The 24,192-nt window shown below is 38.4% G+C and overlaps 1 protein-coding gene across 4 annotated transcripts in view; it reads right to left on the reverse strand.

Moving 5' to 3' along the window:
* RANBP3 (RAN binding protein 3) overlaps positions 1-24,192 on the reverse strand; it is a 63,866-nt gene that overhangs the window by 28,186 nt on the left and 11,488 nt on the right. For 3 of the 4 annotated variants that reach the window (XM_053965618.1, XM_053965619.1, XM_053965617.1), the window contains exons 2-8: positions 20,155-20,210; positions 11,429-11,632; positions 6,028-6,064; positions 5,853-5,939; positions 3,275-3,346; positions 2,059-2,124; positions 477-569 (exon numbers count right to left, since the gene is read on the reverse strand). In XM_053965618.1, coding sequence (XP_053821593.1) covers positions 477-569; positions 2,059-2,124; positions 3,275-3,346; positions 5,853-5,939; positions 6,028-6,064; positions 11,429-11,632; positions 20,155-20,210 — 615 coding nt within the window. The remainder of the gene's footprint in view (positions 1-476; positions 570-2,058; positions 2,125-3,274; positions 3,347-5,852; positions 5,940-6,027; positions 6,065-11,428; positions 11,633-20,154; positions 20,211-24,192) is intronic. The other variant, XM_053965620.1, reaches the window with a different exon arrangement.

The raw sequence follows: 24,192 nt of genomic DNA on the forward strand, positions 1-24,192 counted from the left end.
ATTATATGAATGAACAAACTTAAAAATTAAAATTCTATGTTCAGAATTAAAACTGTACTTCAAAGCTCCAACTGCAACATGGTCCCCAAGCCCAGAGGCACCTCTCACTGATTCAGGTACTTTACTGTTGATCAATTACCAGTAATAGCTTATTACACCATGGTCAATGCTGTCATTTGAGATTGATTGCTTAACCACACTCTTAAAAGTCTTTTTATTTCAAAACTCAAGTATGGACTACACCAAAGTTAGAGGCCTGGCAACATCAGACAGTCACCCTACACAAGATCTGAAGGTTCAACTATATTATCCTTCATGTGATACAGATACACTTACTGTTTAAGATGTTTCTTTTCTGAAAGGAGAAAACTAGAAAAACCAAGGTGAGTGTTGAGTAAAAGCAAACCACCACACTAAACAAATTCAATATTTTTGTTCTCTCTCCACTGTATTTAGAATGCAAAAGCATTATTTACCCATCTGTGAGAAAGCTTTTGGCTGCGGTGCCTGTAGTACTGCTGGACGGAGCACACTTCGCTGCTGTTCCTTCGGTTTCTGGCTAGGGAGACCTGCAAGTGCAAAGGTTTTTCAAGAAGTTTTAAAGCTGGAAAATTCAGCTTCATCTAATCTTCTCTAACTGCTTCCAATAGAAGACACAATTAAAAACCAGACACTAGAAAAGCTTCTACTCACTTCTTTTCCATCCCTCCTTACTCAGCCTCAAAAGAGAGTTAGTCCCAAATAGGGAAGACTATTTCCTAGCCTAAAAAGACACTTTAAAATATACTGTCTACCTCATCCAGGAAAGCATAGAAAGAAATTGATCCAGAAATAAAAGAAATAAAAGCCAATATGTAAGAGAAATGAACAGTACACCAGTAATCCTATTTATGCACTGACATTTTATTCAACTACACATTACAAGTCTTCTTTTCTCCTTCCAATAAAGTAATTTCCAGAGAGTAATAAAATATTTTTTATCCATGCAATCAAACATGTTGGTACTGTAATAATTATGTTGTGTCATTTAACAACCTTTTGGCTTTTTGAATTAACCTGGCCTCTTTGGTTATTATAGTAAGATGCACGGCACTACAACTCTAATTCTGCTACGATTCAAAAAGCTAATTGACCTTAAACAACCTAATTAAAAAAAACGCAAACATTGTAACATTAACTCTAGAAGGTTATGGTAAGCCCAGAAAATTCAGTTTTCTTCACTAAAAAAGGTCAAGATGAACTCCTGATCCAATAAAATACTGCAACAGAACTCACTCATAGCAATTAGCTCCATTTCAGGTCACCCATATTAAAAGGGCATAACATCAGATTATAAAGCTATCCAAAGTTCAAACACTCATAAGTTCAAAACAGCTTGTTCCTTTCTTAAATTTACCACTCTTCCTTCAAGTGAAATGAAGTTTCCATATAGTTATGCAATAATAGCTTTCATTACCTATGTAGTTTTGGGTTTGTTTTTTTCCCCCTCAAATTCCCGAGGAGCTGTAATACTAATATCTTTCTGATAGTGGCTGGGTCTACATCTGGCTGGTAAATAGGAAACTCAGTCGTAGCCAACCTGTAGTGCAGAACAGGCAAGATCAAGGACCTGCCACTTATGCTGCCACCAAAAGCCAGGGAGAGCAGAAGTGGGCACTCTCCTGCCACTTCCAACTGCCCTGGCCTGGTCGCAGACTAAATACTCAGTAATGGCCAGAACTTGCTCAAGGCACTCACTGAACACCCTTTTTCTTATGGTTTGCTACCAAAGGAATCAAATTCACTGTCTATAGGGTAACTCCAAGCACAAACAGAAGCTTGCTAAGCAGCAACAGCTGGGAGATCCACTTCAGACATTCACAGCTGATCCAATGCAAAACATGGATGCGTCCATACGCATTACACAGCAGACATGGGCACAACCACCCCAGAGAAGACAAGACTTTTTTCTGCAGACACATAGGTATAGCCACCTTCTATTTACACTGATGAAACTACTAACTAAATAAAATGCTTGAGCTGGTTTCTTTGTACTGTTGCAGTAAACAGTGAACTCACCTGCACTAGGTGCCTGACCATGGATAAGTATTGGTGGCTTCAGCCGGAATCCACTGCTCTTTTCCTCTGGAAGTGAAATACAAAATTACAAGGACAAAGCTGTAACATATTAGAAATATCCATTCAGTCATAAAAATCTCTCAGGTTTTCCCCACTGTAACAACCCACAAGTTCTATAAATATGCAAAGTTATTAGGAGCTTTCCAAAGAACAAATTCTCTTCTTCTGAAAGAAACCTGAATTTCCAGTAATCATCACAGACATGGTATCACAAGTAAGAAGTTCAAAATTTTTTTTTCAGAAGAAGCAGGAAAAATACTATGTTTCACCAGAGAAACGGGGCTCTTTCTGTGAAGGACTTAATATAGATAATAAAGGTTTTAAGTGAGACTCAAACTAAAGAAAGAAAATCAAAGGTATGACTGAACATGACAGCTGCTAACAACTATCTAACTGCTAATGATCATGAACTAAGTTAAACTTAATTGCTTAATGTTAGTTTATTGTAATAATAAGCTTTTACTCATGCTTTTGTAGTATGAAGATAAACTCCTTTGCTCACACTCACTACAGTTATGGTTTTAAAATTAAATACCAAAATCTCAAAAAAAAAATTATAAATCTGCAGCTCTTAAAAATTGAGTTCCCTAGAACTTACAAAGAATAATTATACTTCTTTCCTTTTAGGGGCTTAATAGCTGTACTCAGAATAAGACAACTCAGCATCTTACAGTCTCACTGTGCTTGGTTATAAGCATATGATATTGATGTGCACTACAGTGATACCAAGACAACCGAACCAGAACTATGGAGACTAACAAAATCAGCAGTTCTGTCAACACAGGGCTCACAGGTCACAGCTGAACACAATCATGACCATACCTTATGGTTGTTTTGCTTTCCAATATAAAAGAACATTTTTCCAAAGTATACGCGTGAAACTTTCCCAAAGGTTTTATTGTGAGGCTAGCAGGAAAGGGTCATACTCTGGTATTCTACCATCACTCCCAAAGCATTTAACAAATTTGATATTATTTTAATTACCTCCATCAATGGTGATGTTGAACAATTAAGTAAGCAAGAGAACAGCTCTAAGATCAGAACTATCATCACTTCCATTCTCACAGACAGAAGTACTTCTGAAGTATCAGAGCACTTTAGATCACAACAAATTAACAACAGTTCCAGAAATAAGCAAAAAAATGAGGAAGCTCACCTGGTTCTGAGTCAGAATTGCCCGTAGAGGGTTCACAAAAGCTTGATGGCATAAAGACATTGTTCTTTGTTACTGCAGTCAAGGAAAAAGAAAAAAAAAAGGGAAGTTGTGTATGCTGTTCTTTATTATAAACCTGTTCCCAGACTTTAAATTGAAAATTACTTTTCTAGTATTTTTTTTTATTTTGGTTTTATTTCTTCTAAATTAAAACAGCATTAAAGCTGAAGTAGCAAACAAGCCATTGCCCATAAAATCCTCTCAGTGTCTCCTGAAACAGAGAAAGAACAAATTTCATTTTCTCTGAATCTTGTATAAATAAAGGATTCCCAATCTCAATTGTATCTGAATTAGGAATTAGAAGTGGTGTTAGTATATATAATAGCATTGCAAAATGTATAATACCATTTCAAAAGGCCCCTGCAGAGAGAGAGCAGAAAGGTGTGTAATGCCTGCTAGAGAGTAGGAGTGAACATCTGGGCTCTGATGGACTGCACTGTTTTCACCAAGAGGCAACTTATGTTTGAACTACCCTGCAAAGACAAAACTCCTATAGAAACAGAGGAGAGCACATCAGAGTACTGGCAGATGTCACCTCAGCAGCATAATAGTCAACCAAAGGGAAAAAATGTTTGAAAAAACAGGCAAAGGACAATGTTTCTTTTCCACCCTTTGCTGGGTCCTAAAGAAGCAAATAACAGGGAAGTTTGGTTGACACCCTGTCCAGCAGTTCTAGTACTTTTGGTGTTATACAAAAATCACAATCCAGTTTATAAAATAGGACAATCTGAAGGAGACAGATTTCTCCAACAAATAATTTTGCATAAAGAAAAGCAAAACAGTATTTACTGGCTCTTTTAGCTTTTATAAGGCTCTAGAAAAAGTTCAAGTATGTTGAAAAGAGAAATGAAGCTCATCTCTGAAGACCATTGTACTAAAAAATGTGGCATTTGCCTTTTATAATTAAGTCTGAAAATGTCTTTCTTATTTCCTTTTTTCTTTTCCTTTTTTCCTCTTATTTCCTTCTCTCTTTTTATTATTGTCTGCCTTAAGGTTAAACATGACACAGTTTTCATGTAAGTAAAATTTCCCTATTCTTGAGAGAAACATAACCCCACCAAAGAAAATAAAAAGGTGGAAAAGTAAAAGATTTTCTGGAAACCAAAGCCATTGAATAACATCAACAATATTCAAAGAGATCTTCATGGAACTTGCAATTCAAATCAAAGTTGTCACTGTTTGAGAACAACATCCACCAGAAGAGAAGAAAGGCTTCAAGGAATAAATCACCACATCGTCTCAAAATTCATTAGCTAAGCAGAGGCTTGAGAAAGGATACTGGACTCCTGGAATATCCAGTATTTAACCAAGGAAGAGATGAGTAAATTGTTTTCCTCCACTTCTTAACAGATGTTAGCATAGAGATTCTAATCTTATACGACAGACATTGTGGAATGCAACTGTTAAGAGATTATGGGGAGCCTGGGTATACACATACTATTATTCTAACAGAAAATCTACAAAACTCTGTATTCATTATTTTTGTGCATTCCTTTACTAAGAGTGGTTGGCAAGCAGACAGCAACAACACTGATCACTCAATTCACAGGATGGCATCTGGAGACCCACTGAGCTGCACACCAGAAAACTGGGATCTGAAAGAGAAGAGCTTCTTCCCCTGACTAGCACTGGTGCATGACTTGAAAATGCTATGCCCATAAAGTATCAGCAACTACATTTTGGATTTCACAGTCATTTATTTCTTTTAAATTAAAATCAAAACAACTAGGCTTTCACCTTAGTCACATCTCCAAAATGTGCTGCATAAGAGAGGAACATTTTTTTTACTGTTCCCTCCTTCAAAGTTTTTCATCTCCTTTGTTTCAACTTAAGACATAGAAATAAAGTAGCAGTCTCAAAATCTGCCTCAAACACTGACATATCTTAACTAAAATAACCATTGACCAAAGCTAAAACCTTCATATGATCCGTGAGGAGAGAAATCAAGACTGTTCCTGTGAGTGAACAACTATCAAACATGACCATTCCCATGGAAGTGAAATGCATGAATTTACCCCAGTAAATTCACTGCCCTGACTGTGCACACACACAGGCTGTGGCCATTCTCTCTTGCATTTGTCAGGTGCTTAAGAAATGCACTGAATCCTCCCCATTTTAAAGGGAATGGGAGAAGAGAAAAGAAGAGGACTAAAACATGAGTTGAGACTTGAAAAACTTCCCTGGCAGCAGAGTAACTAAGAAAAAGGTAGCACCTATATAAATTTGGAAAGGAGCAACCTGATCACAACAAATCAAGAAGATTTCTGGTTAATTCTGCAATTTAACAGCACAAGAGTAAAAGGTGAAACTACAAATACACATAAACTTACAGACAGAAAACATTTTTAAAAACTATCTATCAGCTCCTTTGGGCTTCACCAAATTTGCTAACATGAGTACATGGCTGCTGTGGTCTTAACTGAAAGCACAACAGACAGTAATAAGACTGCTTACATGACTGGAAAAAGAATGTCTAGGTAGAAAAAACATCCCTCATGTATAATACTGTAGCAACATTTACCTGACTGAGAAGGAGGGAACTGAGTCAAAGATGAAGTTCTCTCACGTTTTACAGGTGGGCAGTAGCTTCCATCTTCTCGATCAGATTCTGTAGAAAAAAAATGATTAGAGAAAACACAAAACATCCCAGCAAGACACACATTCATGGCTTTTAATTTTACAATAAAATCTCTTACCATCTCCATCTTCTGGACTTGATCCATCTGCAGATCTCTGAAATCAGATTACACTGATCAAACAAAGATCACATACTAAACATTTCAGTCTCTTCAGTTTGATCCAAATGTTTTAAACATCAGTTAGGAGAATTTTTCTTTAATGTCAATGATACACACTCAATGCAATCATTTTCCATGACTTATATGTGGGCATAGAGTTTCACACAGATACTATCAAATTATTAATTAATTCAAAATATTTCATTTACAAGCAATGAAATTCCTGAAAATTCCCAAGCACTAATATCTTTAGGGACAGTGTAACAATTACTACAGTTACCTTTTCTATATACTGAAAATTTGAAAATGACAGTTTTCAAAATTGGTTTCATTTTTAAAATATAAAGTTTCAAGCTCAACATAAACATACTCATTATTTGGGAGTTCATTCCAAAGCACTTTACCTAATTACTCTAAGTGACATTAGTTCCTTCAACAAAATTATAGCATTAGAGGAATGTCTTTCAAAGCATGCTCTATAAACCAGTACGACCGTGTTTTTATTGGAATTAGCAATGGATAGTCCCCTAACATCTTCCACAGTACCAGAACAAAAAAGCAAGCATCACAGGCTACCAACCATCTTAGATATTTAAAAAGTCTTTAAACAAAGGTTTTATGTATTTTCTGAGGATTTCTATGGCCCCTTCCTCTTATCTCTCTGCCAGTTCCTCAACTAATATAATCTCCTTTCCACCTCCAAAAAATAACCCCATGACAGATTCTTTTCAATGTGGAAGGTGATCACGTCTGCACCAGCATCTTCATCTCACTACAAAACATCTTAGAATAATCAAATTGCTCAGGTAAGCAAGAACCTTTAAGATCATCAAGTCTAAGTGATCCCTCAGAACTGCCATATCCAATGCTAAAACATGTTCACAAGTGCCACATCTACACATCTTACAAATCCCTGCAGGGAAGATGGCTCCACCACTGCCATGGGCAGCCTGTTCCATGGCTGCACAAACCTTTTGTGGAACATGCTTTTCCTAATATCCAATCTAAATGTTCAACTTGAGGCCATATCCTCTTGTCTTGTAACTTGTTACCTGAAGGAACAAACCAACCCTCACCTTAGCTACACCACCCTTTCAGACAGCTCTGACATATTGGACCATCTACCTAGTCCAACACTATGCTTTCATCCCACTCCTGCCCCAGGACATGCAGATGGACACCTCCCCTTCACTAAGTCTTACTTTAGAGATTGGCTGATAAATGGAAGAATGGCAGCTCATGGGCAGAGCCCACTGATGCCCCAAAACTCCTTCTCCACCCTGATTCGGCCCACTTGGGCACTGAGAGCAGGCAGACACACAGAAGAACTGCACAAGTCTGCACAGGACTGACATCTGAAGCATACCTTGGGTGTAAGAATACCAGAAAGCACAAAACTTTCTATTTAGCACTGCATACATTTAGAACCCAGATAATAATGTACTATCAGTACTCCACTAAATGCTAATTAAAACCACTTACACTGCACTTTGCCTATTTAATTACCTTTAAGGGCTTTTCTGTTTTGTTTTACATTCATAAAAAAAATATAGCTACCTCACTAGCACCCCAGTTGAATACTTTTGAAATCTTCAGCATTGGGAATAAGAAGCTACTGACAGTTCTAGAATGCAACTCCCTGCAGTCACACACACACCTATTAGCCCAGCCATGTTAATACTGCACTTGATGATCCATGGCTCTTTCCACATAATTAGTCAAGTAGTCCACAATACTACCAGAAGGTATTCACTGCCCTTGTCAACACACAATACTTTCCCAAAAGCTGAGGCTAAAATGGAAAACCATGATATCATGTATTTCAGCAATCAGCATCTGAACTCAAATTTATTCCATTTTGCACACAAAGTGTTTTCACATATAAAAGCAATTTGTTTCCACTTTTATCAAAAATCCTGAAAATGAAAACACTTGGTAAAAAATTTGCATGAGTGGAACTGCAGATATCTATATGCAAAAATCCTTAAAAATAAACAAATTATTTCCACCTGAATGTCAAAAACTTAATATCTGCTTCATTCTCCATGCTCAAGTAACACATCCAAAAGTCAAACCTATATGATTTGAGGCACAAGCCTCAAATCATCTTGTCACTGTAATTTTGTAACTGACAAGCACAACTAATGTACCATCATTGTGTTTAGTGGGTAACAGGCATCAATACCCAAAACCAGCTCTGTACTGTACTGAGGGCAATGCAGAACAGAGAATCTGCTCTGAGTTATTTCCATGCTTCCTAGCCCAAAAGTTTTGGGAGATTAAAGCTATGTACCTTTGGACAAATAGATGTCAGGTAGATTCCATGGGGGTACACAGATCTACTGTATTAGCATAAGCTTCACTTTTCTATGATGCCACAGATAAAGTAAGTCACCACTGCAGCCAGAATTGCATACCAGTGCTGCTTCAGAGGAAGCTGGGTACACTACACAAAAAGCAGGGGTATATATGTATGACAAACCTGACTGACTGGAAAAGCAGCAAATTACATTTAGTGACAACAAACAGCAGTCCAGCCTATTCATTTTACACATCTCTTCTCAACCTACTCAGTCTGTACTTTACAGCAACACATGCTTTACACAATGGAAACCAAAGGCAGGACCATCTCATCCTGTAAGAAACCACCAAGGTAATTAAATTTATCTCCATTCAGTTCTTTGGACTTAGATGCAGATGAGACACAAACTGGTAACAGCAAAATCCAACCCAGAATTTTCTCATTTAAGAGCAGAAGCCACTTTTCACTTATTCCCTCTGCCCCTGGCTTTCAGAAATCCAGGTAGAGAAAAGTTACATGTATGCCTCTATTTATAGAGGCTCCTACAATTAAGACAAATTTCCAGTTAAGGAAATCGGCTTCATAAAAGCTACCAACTGTCTCTGAAAAGCCTAAGTCACAGTAGTTAACTAAATACAAACATTAATTCCTCACACAATTGTTACATCAAACTAAGAGAAGAACTTCAAAACTTAAACTAAATTGTCAGTTTTTGCTTATTTACACTAGTAAGCAGAAATAGGGAGAGGAAGGGAGAATTTGGGTAAAGCAGAAAATCTCAATGCAATTCAGGGAAAGCTCTAAGAGTACACATCTAGTGTTTACCTTTGAAAATGCATTTTAAGATGCAAAAAGTCATATATAAAGGACTTCAGAGCACAGTAATGCAAGTCTTCAGTCCAGACACTCTGCACATACACAGGCATTCTTGAACTGCTATGATTTGCTTAAAAGCTGTTCCAGAACCTCTTAATCAGCAGCCTTGCTGGGATGGCCATGTGCTGTGGGAGGTTGGTGTGGGTTAGCAAAGAGTTAGGATATAACTATCAGCTCTGCAAGGGTCTGTACCTATGGCCACACTAAATTCATGCCATATCAGAAATATCTGTGAGTGTGTGTACAAACAAGTAAACAAGAAATATGCAGTGTCTCTTCTTCTGCCTTAGCTCATTCATCTTCCCAGGCCCTGGGAAGACCGCATGAAAACTGACGCTACAATGAGCCAGTACAAGCCCTCTTAAGATGCATCAATCTTCAATTTCAAGGTAAAGGATGGTTTTACTGTAAGACATGGGATAATTTGAAGAGTACTTGCCAGTGTGTGCCAGTTACATACCCATACTGAGCACCATACAATTCGGTACATTTAACTGAATGGAATCAAAAAGAATGCTGAAACAGATGTTCTGTACAGCCACTACTTTCTGCATATGACACCCAACAGCATTTGTGGGTTTTAAATTTCTTTCAGAACACAGTTAACTGGGGTAAGATTTTCTGCTCTCTAAGAACAAGATGAAGATAACCACTTCCTGGTTAATACCATTCTCTTGGTCAGTTCTAGTAACACTGCAATTTCAAATGACAGAAAACTGAGATAAAAGTCTGTGATTATGTTTTATAGGAAAGATGTGTGATAACGTCTTTATGAACAATTCCATGGGTAAGGGTATGGGCGTTAACGTCTTTGAAATAGGTCTTAATGTCTCCCCTAACTTCAAGCAACAGGTTTCTTACTAGAGCCCAGACAGCCCAACTCCTAAAACAGACAAGCTGGGGACTCTGCACAAGCCTGAACTTCTGAACTTTGGGGTAAAATTACACTTTGAAGGGGGAATATGCAATAGGCAGTTCGGGAAGGCTGTACCTTCCTAGTACTTCAGACAGTGGGGAAAGGAAGAGGGCAACATGCAGCCGGGAGCTTGGTATAAAAGGAGAAGGCTGCACCCTCCAGAACCTCAAGAGAGAAAACCCGGTGGGGACATATGGCCCAGTGTACTCTCTCCTTTTTTATTCAAATGAAGTTGCGGGACTCCTCTGTCTCCTTTATGAACATTGGCTTTTCAGAGCGTGATTTTCCGTACATGTTTACCAGCTATATTTTAAAATATTAACCCTTGAAAATTTTAACCTTCAGAAAAAAAACTGAAAGAGTTCTGCAGGTAATCAAGCAATAGTCTGAACATTGAGAGGTGCTTAACCTACAGCTATTATTAGCACCTTATCATGATAACCCCTTCAGTATTGGGTTTACTTAAAATGGCCGATTCTTGGACAAAAAACCCCAAACGACCAGTGCAAGAAAAGGGTCCATGTATTGGGTGAAGCAGCCTTAATAAAGCTTTAACGAAAAGCACATGCCTAGGGTGTGATGCCAGAATGAACAGTGACACTCATCTGCACCAAGAAAACATGGTCCAACAACCAGAAAGATTAGGAACACAAAGTTGCTCTGAAAGACTGTATGGCAGAAGTCATTAAGTCATCCAATCTTTCAGAAAAGATTTTGCCACACACCAGAAGAAAAATCAAATTATGAGCTCTGACAACTTTTCCGCAAGATACTGATTTCCTCCCCATTCCAAACACCCAAATCCAAAACTCTGCTATGATGCTTGGTGCTTTTAATCTGTCAAATACTTTACGGGTTGGCATGACATATCCAGTGGAAGCAGTATTAACTGCTCACTTTGTCAAGCTGCAGCATTACGGCCCATAGAGTGAACAAAGAGTCCTCTACCTGCTTGAAGCAAATCCCTCAAAAATAGACCCACTTTCTCATTTATTTAGATGTGCTCTTGCCCTTAGCAAACAGTTTACACATCAAATTTTAAAATACTTGAGGTGTCTTCCACAGTTACGCTACTAGGGAGACTCACAAATTTCATTTCTTCTAATTGGAACGAGGGTTAGAGAGGACTAACACTTGAGATCAAAGAACCAGACAGACTGTGATTTGCACTACCTACAGTGAACAGTAACGGATTCCACCTAATGGAAGGGACTTTTTCCTCTAATCCCCTCAGCAGCAGAAGTACTTGGTAGATTGACACTTACCCCTGCCAGTTCTTGTTGAATAGGAGCAAGCTGGGCTTCAGAAGCAGGACTCAGGGTAGCACTGACTGAGACCACAGCAGGAGCAGGGTGCTCAGAGTCGCACTCACCAGCTGGTTCTGTGTGACCCAGACCATGGTAGGGGGGCTCAACCTCTCCCTGGGGGTCCTCGCCTGAATCCGACAAAGCTTTTTGCTCTGCAGGGGACTGTGAGCAGAAAAGACAACGTCCCTTCAATGCAAGGCTGCAACATGAGATTGGTTGTCCTAGTGAGAGGATCCATTTTTTAAAATTTCACTGTTTTCACAGCATGGCAGAAGGAGCTGCTTGTTGCTGAGAAACCAATTAAAATACACAGAAACTCTGTAATAGAACCTGTTGACAGAATTAGTTCCCAAGATTGCGAAAAGCCTTAGTTGGAGCAAATGCACTCTTTTGAAAGTTACCGAAATCATCTGTGTCCACAGCAAAGAGGATTTTGCCAGCTACAGGCTTGTTGGTGTTTAACTCCTCCCCCCTCTCAAGGACTAAAGTACAGTTGATAGCTTTTACCTTCAGATTCAGATATAAAAATTAGACAATTACTCTAAATAAGTGTTCTTCACTGCCTCTTCGGCCCACTTTTGAGGGAGGTGAGGTTGGTTATAAAATTCTTACAGAAATTAATTATTTTAACATTCACACAAGACATAGGATCCTTTCATATTTACATGACAGTGAATTATCTGAAAAGCAACACCAATGCTTTTTTTCATAAATTAGCAAGTTTCAATCTATTTCAAGGAGGGAGGTGACTGGATAACTAGTGCACCCTAATAGGATTTGGTATTTGCTGAACTTCTGCCACAGACTTTTCATTCCTTCACATCATTTAATGCTGTGCATCCCTGCCTGTACAACAAAAGTTAGATTATCATATTCTGTACACATTTGGGGAACAAAAAAAGTTATAAAAAGACTTTGAGCACAAACAACTGCATTGTGATTAAGGACTGAATTATAGTCCATGGATAACCTGCAGGCCAAGGATGTGCACTTGCAATCTGTGGGCTGAGCTTCCCTGCATCTTACGGTGAAGTATCTGAAGAATTAAGCAGTAAGGAAAAGATGGCACTCAAAAGGACATAACTCAGTTTGCTCCCAGAAAACACTTGGTAGAACAAAGAGACTAAAAATGCTCATCATTGCCCAAGTCTGTGCGAGAAAGTAAAAGCCTGAAAAATAAACAGCAGCACTTAAGAGCCAAGTTCGTCAAGTAACACTTGTCCTGTCATGGTAACAAAATTTTTATTATGCAAGAAATTATTATAATTAAGGCTCAAAATAGTCAAAATATATTTATGGGGATATTACTATGGATATCAGGTAAAAGTTCAGGGTGCTGAGTTTTTGTACTGTCAAAGTTATCTAACATTTTCATATTCAGTTGTTAATAACAGACTCAAACACTAACTTAAAACCCCACAGAATAAGAAGAGTTAAAGAAACTTTTTTTTTTCGCCAAACATTTAATAAAATCTAGCAGTCTAGCCACCTATTCTTACCTTTTTGTCTGGGGAGAACAGCAGGAAAAGGCTCTCTGGAACTGGCCATAGCATTTACAATATAGGTTAAAAAAAAAAAAAAAAAGAGCCTTACCAGAAATATACACTAACTTCTAGGTACAGTTTAGAAAATTGCTGGTAACGAAGAATAGGCAAGAACATGCAATGCACACTTGTGCCAAGCACTTAAAATTGGAAGTGACAAAACATTTTGCAAGTAGTTCATATCGACACGGTTTAGAATATCCTAACCCTAAAGTAAGCTAAGTGAACATCCAACAGATTTTAATAACTCCTGTAATACTTTAAATACTTGCTATCAAGCAAGTATTAATACTTGAAATACTTGCTGTCAAGCATTTAAAAAAGTGGAAATAAGTATAAATCTGATTTCTATCCTAAGCAAGACTGGAATATCCGCTTCAAGACCCACAAAAGAAACAAACAGAAGTAACTATTACAAATCACCACTTCTATGAAGAAAAATCTGAATCCAAGATAAGAATTTCATGGCAAATATATAAATACATTAAAAATATAAAATTATATTAGAAAAAGAAATTAATCAAAAATTACTTAAAGTTTCAGAATTTTGTGAATAGTATATGATTTAAGTCATGGAAGACAAGACCAACAAAGGACTCAAGGATTTATTTATCAAACCAGAACTGCTCCAGGCAAATGTTTGTACAGCTGCTTTTTTGTTCTCAGAAAAGCTTATCCAAAGGAAACTGTGAACTCTTAAAATTAATTTTAATCCTTAGTGATGCATACTATTGAAAGCATTTCCTAGTCTCTTAGCTGCATGAATTCTGATCTAAGCTCTTTCTGGAAGTTCTTTGGAGCTGATGAAGAGTTCACTCTCTTCCTTTTTGCTGGAATATTTTGATGGAGAAATGTGTCCCTCCTTGAGCCTCCTCTCTCTAAAGAAAACATTCCTTATAAAATACAGTTCTAGGGAGAACTTGACAGAAACCTGTTCCTGTCTCTTAAACACTACGGCAAAGATGAAGGGAGAGTTGAATAATGTTAGGAAGCCACCTACACAAATACACCTTGCTCAGCCAGATCAAACAACTTCTATTTTTTTTAAACTAAAAATAACACACCAAGACTAAATACATCTATTTGGAGATTTGGCTTCCTCTGTATTGCAGAAAATAAGGAGAGACATGAAAGAATAATTAAAAGCTAAGACTCACATGATACTACAGTCACCAAATATAGGCAAGGAAATAATACTCTTTTTCAATAAAGACTGGAACAAGCACTCTTGGACCAGCTTTCCCTCCCAATTCTAAGTTGAGTTACTTGAAACCCCTTTCCTCATTTTCCTCACTCTAGCACCTCTATCCAATGGTCTAAAAAGACTACTCTCAGTATAGCTTTTCACATTTTTTACTTGCTTAGAGCCAAGGACAACTCTTATCTATATGCCTAACAGCCTTTATCAGCCTCTCTATATTCCCCCAAGCTTTTTCTGCACAACTGTCTCTCCAAATACCTTCATGATTGTTCTTTTAAGTACAGCAAAATATTCACAATTATGAGCTTTTAAGCACAAATTTTAACTCCTTAAGTATACTATGGACTTACAATACAGTTCCACTGGGTATCCATGCAAACAATGCTGAGAAAGACTGGGAAAGGGAATGCTCTGCTTCTCCGTACACAAATTACTTCATTCACAGCTCTCTCTCTGCCATTATCCTAAACCTGTAAGTCATGGCCACACCACGAAGAACCTTTTCTAGTCATCCACCTCCCCAAACCACCAAATCCCAAGCACTGCCAAATAACACTGCATCAAAGCAGGACTTCAACTAACCCCTACTTTACGTATATTAAAAAAAAAAAATTAACTCACGATTTTGCTCTCCAGCCTACCTGGGAATGCCATCTTCCAATCACCTACATCACTTTTGCAACTCTGTATGTAGTTTTAAACTCCATAATTAAAACCATGACAGCTAGAACAATTTAACAACATAACCCCTTATTCACTCCAAAACCTTTGCATTTAGGACCCCCAGTTACCCCTTAAACTCTTTGTACCACTTTAGTATGGAACATGACCCAAGTATCACATAACTTACCTTCTTTAAGAGTCAATCTTAAAAGGCCACCACTACCAATTCAAATGTGGAAAGCAGTACACTGATCAAAACTAGTTATACAACAAACTAGAAATAAAGTACTCTTTTCTATATTCTACCAATACCCCAACACAGGCTGGTGGAGGGAAGAGGACAAGGTGTAAGCTACACCATAAACAATGGTGTCTTCAAGTGCAAAAAAATTTTAAATCCGTGTGGAGAATTTATCTTTTCCAATACTTGTTGTTACTAGGGAGGTCATAATGATCCTATGTGATGACAATCAGTAACAATCAGTATACCAACAGTTCATACTAGCAGAACAAATGACACTCCTTTAAAAACATTTTTGGACAGAGTGTTTCTTTACACTACTACTGATTAAATTTGTCTGAGCTAATACACTTGCTTAAAAATGTGTCAATCCAAAAACGACAAAATACTTTCACCTCAGATATGCATGTTGAAAGATAACTTCAGAAAATTACTTAAAGTAACCTATGGCCAGAAACTTGTCATGAAATGGTTTTATGGCAGAAGCTAAAAGCAGTTTCAGAGCAGAAACACCAAAGTGTCTAATATTAAACACAGATATAAGTTGTATCCATCAATTTAAATACTTAATTCAGAAAGTGCTATGAAAAGCACAGCTTAGCTCATAAAGAAGTTATTTGGAGTAACAGAAATACTCTATACCTAACATATAGACTTCATATTACTTTCAGATCTCAACAGTTTGAGCCTTAAGCTGATGCAATTTTCCAACTGGTGTCAGCCCTAGGAACTCTGCTTGTCAGAAACACAAATAACAGTGCTACTATTCAGATATTTGCAAGGTTATATTTTACACATTGTAAAAACAGTTCTCAAACAGTTAAGGAGACAAGAAAATAATGAAAATACAGACTCACTCACATTTAGTAACTACAAACTTGACATCCACCATTAATTGACATCTAAACTGAAAACAAGGACAGACTCCTGTCTTTTCACAGAATGACTAGGTTGGAAGAGACCTTCAAGATCATCGAGTCCAACCCATGCCCTAGCACTTCAACTAAAACATGGCATCGAGTGCCACATCCAGTCTTTTTTTAAACAAATCCAGGGATGGCAACTCCACCACCTCCCCGGGCAGACCATTCCACAGCTTTATCACCCTTTCTATAAAAAACATTTTCCTAATATCCAACCTAAATTTCCCTTGGTGCAGCTTGAGACTGTGTCCTCTGGTTCTGTCAGTTGCTGCCTGGTGAAAGAGACCGACCCCACCTGACTACAACCACCTTTCAGGGAAGGTCACCTCTGAGTCTCCTTTTCTCCAGGCTAAACAACCCCAGCTCCCTCAGTTGTTCCTCACAGGGTTTGTGTTCTAAGCCCCTCACCAGCTTCGTTGCCCTTCTCTGGACACACTCAAGCATTTTTAACTGCAAAAGAAAATTCAAACTTCCCTATGTAAAGTAACATTAAGGGGCAGCATTATGAACACTAGCGATTTTTTGTCCCCTCTAAATAAACATGTCAAATTGCAAGGTCTGATGTTTTATTCAAGTGTATACATCTTTAGTTGGAAGATGCAGTCAAAAAATTAGTTTCCAGACTAGTATGAATTTTGTCCTAGAACATGCTGAATATTTTACAATTTCTGGTGGAGAAAAAGATCATAAAACCATAGAATTGTTCAGGTTTGAAAACTTCTCCAAGATCAGAATCATGCCATTCCCTCAGCACTACCAAGTCTACCACTAGCCCACATCCCACATCCACACAGCTTTTAAATACCTGTAGGGATGGGGACTCCACCACTGTCCTGGGCAGCTGTGACAGGGCTGAACAGCCCTTTCAATGAAGAAATTCCCAATATCCAACTTAAAACACCCCAGCACAACTTGAGGTCATTTCCTCTCATCCTGTCCCTTGTTCCCTGCTAGCAGAGCCCAACCTCCACCTGGCTCCACCCTCCTGTCAGGGAGTTGTAGTGAGTGAGAAGGTCTCCTGGGAGCTTCCTTTTCTCCAGGTTGAGCTCCGCCAGCTCCCTCAGCTGCTCCTTTTCAGCTCCAGACCCTTCCCCAGCTCTGTTCCCTTCTCTGGATAGTCTCCAGCCCTTCAGTGACTTTCTTGTCATGAGGGGCCTAAAACTGAACCCAGGATTTGAAATGCCTCAGCGATGCCCAGCACAGGGGACAGTCACTGCCCCGGTCCTGCTGGCCATGCTGTGGCTTGTACAGGCCAGATGCCATTGGCCTTCTTGGCAACCTGGGCACACCTGGGCTCATGTTCAGCCACTGTTGACCAGGACCACCAGGTCCTACTCCACCACTCCAGCCACTCTGCTCCAAGCCTCAAGTGTTCCATGGTGTTGGTATGACCCAAATGTCAGACACCTTCCAAGCACAAACTTAAGCCAGGATACCTAGAAAAAGAACATTGTTTAACTTAATAGTAGACACTACTGTTAGTTCCAGAAAAATCAGTAAGACCACTGAATTAGATCAACCCAGCTGTAATACTGAGAGGATCTGTAGATGCTGAAATGAAATAATTCTGCTCAGGAAGTCCAGGTTCATGTGGAAAAATACTAGACAATATATAAACAACCATCACAGACAGTTAACTGAATACACAATGCAGTGCTTTTTCTTCCCCTCAGCTTATTGTCAGATTGCTGAGTCAGCACTAGAAAGCCTCCACTAACACTTTTGCTTACAGAAAAAAGTGACCTGACTAGACAGACATTTTGCTAAATTAAAATTGTAATTTACACTGAGAAGTTACATATTTAAGTAGTGTGTTGTTTGACAACTATTTTGAAGTTACTTTTGCATTTTCTTCAAAACATTGCTCAAGGAAAAACTCCTCTGTTTATAAGATTTCCCTGTTAACTTTAAGAGGACAGTCTTTTGCGGTAGGCAACACACCTAACCAAGAACCTTTTACAGAAAGAGTAACGGAGTTTACCCTTCTTGGGAACACCTATTAAGGCTATTAAGACTTTCTGAAAATACAGTGAAAGATCTCAACCAGTATGTAACCTGATGCACTTTTCCTTAATTAAGTTGATTAAAGCTGGCCTGAATGCCAGATTCTGATATATACAGCATAGTATATACATATATATATATATAGTATATACATATATATATAGTATATACAGCTGTTACTTTAAGCTCACAGCATCATATTCTGACTATATGACTACTGTATCTATACTACAAAAAACAACTACTGGCACAAGCAACAAGCTCTTAATTCAATCAATCTGCAAGAAGCACAGCAGAGATGCTTCTACAAGTCTTTCTCCGCAGTGTCAAATACACCACAATAAAAGCTACTAAAATTATTAACCACTCCCCCTTCCTGTTTAAAAATCCTACCTCTCCACACAACACAGTTTAGCATAAGCATTTATGTCTGTCACTACTTTGAAAATTGGCAGCTAACTGACAGATGCTACCACTAGACTCTCTGATCTGTTTCAAGGAACAGGCCCTATTCCTCACCCAAGCCAGACTTATTCCATGCCCAAAGCAACAGTGGCTAGCCTCCATGACAGCATCACCACCACCCGGCATTTAAATAAATGTATAACTTATCTCTAACTCCTGTGCCTTCAAGATGCTCAGGAACCCACAGACTCTACCCACCAAAGCCAGACTTTCTGTCTATGGCGAGGCAGAGGCGGTCCTGAATACAGTTATCTGCTCAGCACCATCTCAGCATCCTCAGAGGCAGCTGGGCAGATCAAATCACAGATGTCCCTCCCTAGATCGTCTCTGCCAGCCCCAAAATACGTTATCCCTTTAATTAATGTATTTTTACAAATATTTTATTGAGATCTATCAGAATGGAACAGATCTGTCTCACAGCCCAATGCAGGAGTTTGCACAGCTTAATGCTGAAGGCATGCAGCATGCAGGCCGCTAGAGGGGTGCAGAAGCAAAGGTGCATCATGAAGGAATTTGAGAGTACAAGAACTGCTATCTTGCCATGTAAGGACCAGGCCAGCCAAAAAGAACATAAGACCATGTCACTCTGCCTAGATTGCACACTGCTACAATCACCACCAGGTAAAAGACACCTGCAGAGAACACTCACCATGAAGGGACTTCAGAACAGTCTAAGCAACAGTGGGTGACTGACTGGGAGCTGTTTCCTAAATGGAAACATGATCAAAATTGATAGTGCAAACACTACCACTCCATTCCACAATATATGAAACAGTCATTGAAAAAAATCTAATTAAAAGGATGTCTTGAAAGAACTTACTCTCTAGCAGATTTAATTTGTTTAGCTAATATTAGGAGGACAGCAGACTTAAATCCTTTCCAAGCTGAAAAACTATTTCAAGCTCCTGCTGAGGAATATGTCTAATGAACCTGTGAGAAAGCTTGAGTCTGGTACTTGTTCTAAACTAAAGAAAAGCTATCAACTGAAAAATTACTCAGTATTTCAATTCAAACATTTCTGACTCCACAGACGACAAAACAATCCAGTGATCCAACAGAAAGTGTATCATATACTTCTCTTGGTTCCCACCATCTTCAACAGAAACAAGAGTAACCTTGATTTTTATCCCACATAAATCTTACTAGTTTTTACTCTTAACCAGACAGAATTAAATACCATATTGAGGTGAGGGAAGAGAATTACAATTTCCCAAGATAACTAGACACTTCACAGCATACAAACCAAAGATATGAGAGACATTTAAGTACACTGAGATGAAAAGCAATAATCTGGACCAGTTTTCTTGGCTTTATCTTAACCCTATTATCAGAAAAATTACTTTTGTATCTTTGTCATGCTGAGTGTGTCAGCACTCCTCTGCCACATGCTCAAGACACACCTTCACCATACTTTTTCTTCCACATTGGTCCATCTTCTGTCTGAAGAGCTACCTGTATTTTGAAACCACCATACATCTTCCCACTTTTAGCCCTTCAGTATCTGCTTGCCCTATGCCCATTAATGATGTTAATGCTCTATTAGCCACCTTCAGCTTCACAACAATACAAAGGACTGATCACCATGGAAGGAAGGAGTCAGGGCTAAGAACAAAACAAAACAAAAAGTATCAATATCTCCTTACCTTCTGTGCTTTATCCTTCTGAAATACAAAGACAGGTGGGGCAATGGCAGGTTTTTCTGTAAAAAGAGAAATCATTGGAGTTTTTTTCCAACCACATTCATATTGACTATTATGAAAATGTTATGTTCTGTGATGCTTTTAGCAACAATGAATCCCTAAGCTGGTTAAATCTCAGTTACACATATTGTTTCTACCAGTTCCTGGTAATAGATGTTTATAAGGACTTGATCTTCAAAAGTAAAAAGGAGCGTTTTAAGGCAAACAACACAACTAATGTCTAAAAGCTATTTGTGCTTCTCCTCCAGATCACTTGCAAGCTAGTACTTGTACCATACTTTAGTACATCAGAAGGAAAAGACCCTTTGCTGCAGCAGTTCACTAGCTGAATAGACGCTTTTCCTTCCCCCTTGACACGCGTTAATGAAAGGGGAGTTTGTTTTACGCTCCCACATACTCCTTTCTTAAAGGTCCCCTAACACTGACATTTGATTACACTTGTATTTCATTATCATTGAAAAATTTAGTAAGGTCCTAAATTAATATCTGCAGGTCTAAAATTCAAACCCGATATATTACACATTACAAAGGAACAAGACTTTTCTGCATAATTTAGGAGCACATATGCTTTCATCTTAAAGCTCTGAATCAAATATTAGCAGGATGTTATTTTCTAAATAAGCACATCAGCATCTAGTCTACAAGAGTAGAATTAATGTATAGAATGAGTGTATATTTCCACTGTCCTTTGAGATTTCACAACTACTTCAGAATCTGGAATAATAAAAATATACATACACAGGGGGAGTATGTGTGGTAAAACAGAGGTGAGAATTCCTGGCAGTTCAACAAACTGATGTATCTTGTCTGTGAGTTACATTTGAAGAGAAGCTGCACACACACTATGCAGTCAGCAGCCCTCCTGTATGTTTGTAGGGCTAAAGACGAGTACAATATTTCAGTATGTCTTTCAGTCTGGAAAACGGGATTTAGGGAGAGCTAGATTTACAAAGAAATTAGCCAAAAAAGTTCCAGGTTTGCAATTATCCAGTCTTATAAACAAGTCTAGACATCTAAGAAAATTAAAAATTTTAAAACTTTCAGAGCTTGAAAGGCTAGCATAAAAGAAAAAGGAAATATAAAGCTATCAAGGAGAACTACCTTGCACCAAAAAAAAAGAACAGTATCACAAAATCTTACAGGATCAGTAAAGTACTTGGATCACCATATAAGGAAAAAGGAATGAAACTGTCCATTTGGGAACTGCTATATTAGATCAGTTTGACTGAAAAAGTGAAAATTTAGTTGATGTACACAAAATTATGAAAATTATTACCAGAACTGTGCATTTAATTATGAGGGTAGAAGAGCCTCTTTCTATTTTTCTGTGGATCTAACTTAAAGGGATAACGCAGCAAAACTAAAAAACACTGCAAGACTGATCTAGAAAGACTGGCATAACGTGTTCTACAAAAGGTAAAAATAATCAAGAAATGAAGCTACTTATGGCATCATTTTGCCTGCTCTTTCTTCCCTTTATTTTTTAAGTTCATCTCTCCATCAAATACTGCTGAATCCTAAAAGCATTTATTAATAAGAGCAATGCAGACAATCCATTTCAGAAGTGAAAACAGTGAAAACAATACAGACCCTTAAATGTAATACCTGTCCCAAAACCCAGAGTGTGTTAAAACAAGACAGGGATCCATTTTTATTCCCTGGGCCTCAGTATAACCTGCCTGTGGGAGGCTTCACTGAGGCAATGGCCAAGCTTTTAAACCTTGACTTCAAAGTGACAGTTATTTCTTAATACCATGTGGTACACTTAGGTTGGAAATGGGGTTGTGTATTCTATTCCTATCTGTTAGAAGTACGGTAGTTATCTTCTGTTAATTGGGCAGTTTTCTTTCAACTAATCCTCCCTCCAGGGAGACATCTGCTGTTAATAGGTCATTGAGTGTCACTGCATGACTGATAAAATTACACCATCCCATTGTGAGATGCTCCACCCAGGAGGAGGAGCCAAGCATTCCTACCGGGATATAATCAGAGTTTTGGAAGACCACAGTCAGCCTTTCCCACTGGATTCCCAGAGAAAGATCAGGCCCATGTACACCACCATTGGATCTTCAGAGGGTGACTACATCCTTCTACAGGATGACTGCTTCAACAGAACCACATCTGTCACTCCAGGAAGACTGCAGCCACCATTTAACCAGACTGCTACCAACAGGGTGTCAGGTTGTATCCTGACTCTGTCAGTGTTGTTTTGTATTGCTGCATTGTTTATTTTATTTTTTTTAATTTTCTTTCCTAATAAAGAACTGTTATTCCTGCTCCCATATCTTTGCCTGAGAGCCCCTTAATTTCAAAATTATAACAATTTGGAGGGAGAGGGTTTACCTTTTCCATTTCAGGGGAGGCTCCTGCCTTCCTTAGCAGACACCAATACTTCAGTGCTCATTAGCGCTACTGCTACAGCAGCATGCCCTCTGCCAAAGCAATCAATAGGGAGATCTACCAGGATGTGGGACTTGATTATCATGCACACCTTACAAGAGACTCCTGCACCAAATTCCACAAATACCAAAGAGAACTGAACAAAATCTAATTGTCTCTCTAGTGCATAACAAAGGATTGAAGTAATGAGAGAGAAGAAACCAAAGAAAAACAGATCCAACAACAATGCAGAGTGCAGAGAAAAGCATGGGACAGCTGGCAAAAGATGGAATGAGTAGCCAGAGAAATTGATGCACAGTAACACAAAACATGAAATGGAGTCCAGTGATTGAAAACTAAGCACTCAGGAAAAAAGACAGATGTCAGAAACAGCAGAAATCTTACAGTAAAAAAGAAATAGATGAAACAATAAAGAACAAAAGAGAGTGAAAAACCTCCAACTATTTGAGATTGTGTCCAGCTATGACAAATGACAATGGCAAAAGGATCTAATAAAGCAAACTTATAGCCAGGCCTGTCAGTCAACCTGAAAAAGGGAACACTGCTGCAACATCTGATAGTCTTTTTCCACTAAAGGAACACAGTCATCCAGTATTCAAGGTCCAAGAATCTCACTACTGCTCTTTCTGACTGTGAGACCAACTGACAGGGTCAGGAACAATGATGAGACAACAGGCACTCGCAGCTAACCACTGTACCAGTGCTTACTCAGGAACAGACACAGGGGACACTTGTTCATTTGTGTCCTTTCTGAAGTCTGCAACAATATCACAGTCCCTAACTCTAGCCCAAGGCAAGAAGGGATCACTAGATTGCCTAATCTGACCACCTTCATTAAATAATGCTATTTTTCTAAGCCTTACTTAAATTTTGGGTAAACATTTTCATTGAAGGCATCAAAAGCAAAGTAAAACTGCCCTCAATCATCCATTTCTGCACTAAAAAACTCTAGTGTCAAATTTCCCATTCAAATGTCCAGCTCCAGATTTTAGTTCCTATTTCTAGTTATGTTTTCAAATGCATTTATGCAGAGCTCTCTAGCATTTATTGTTTTTTGTACAAAAGCACTTACACATACCATGTTTCCATCAACTGAAGAACCCCCATACCAGGTTTTATTTTTGCAGATCAGAAATGCAGATGTTAGGTAGTTCTTTGGTTTTTCCAGTCAAGTGCTGGCTCAAAACAAGAATTCCACTGTTATTTGTACTAGCTAACATCTGGGCCAGACGGTCATGTTCTCAAGTTTTTGTTACACCAAGATGTCTGAAGGATGACCTATGATAAAATGGATCTGCCAGGTCCACTAAACTGTCAGCAACTTAAAAAGAAAATAAAGCATGATATATGAAGGAAAAACACTCTACCTTCAAACTTCAGGTAGAATGCATGAAAGAAAACATGAGATCTCCTTCATCAAGAGATGAGCAGTCAGAGCACACAGTTCTTAAAAACTGAGGATTAGATTTGGTTTTTTTCTTCAGAGAAGCAGACAGAAACATGGCAAAACAAAGATCTGGAGAAATGTCAATTTTTTCTAACCAAGTCAGTCTTGATAAAGGTATTCAGATGAAGTCCAAG

The sequence above is a fragment of the Vidua chalybeata genome, chromosome 27, assembly GCF_026979565.1.
Source record: "Vidua chalybeata isolate OUT-0048 chromosome 27, bVidCha1 merged haplotype, whole genome shotgun sequence".
NCBI lineage: Eukaryota > Metazoa > Chordata > Aves > Passeriformes > Viduidae > Vidua > Vidua chalybeata.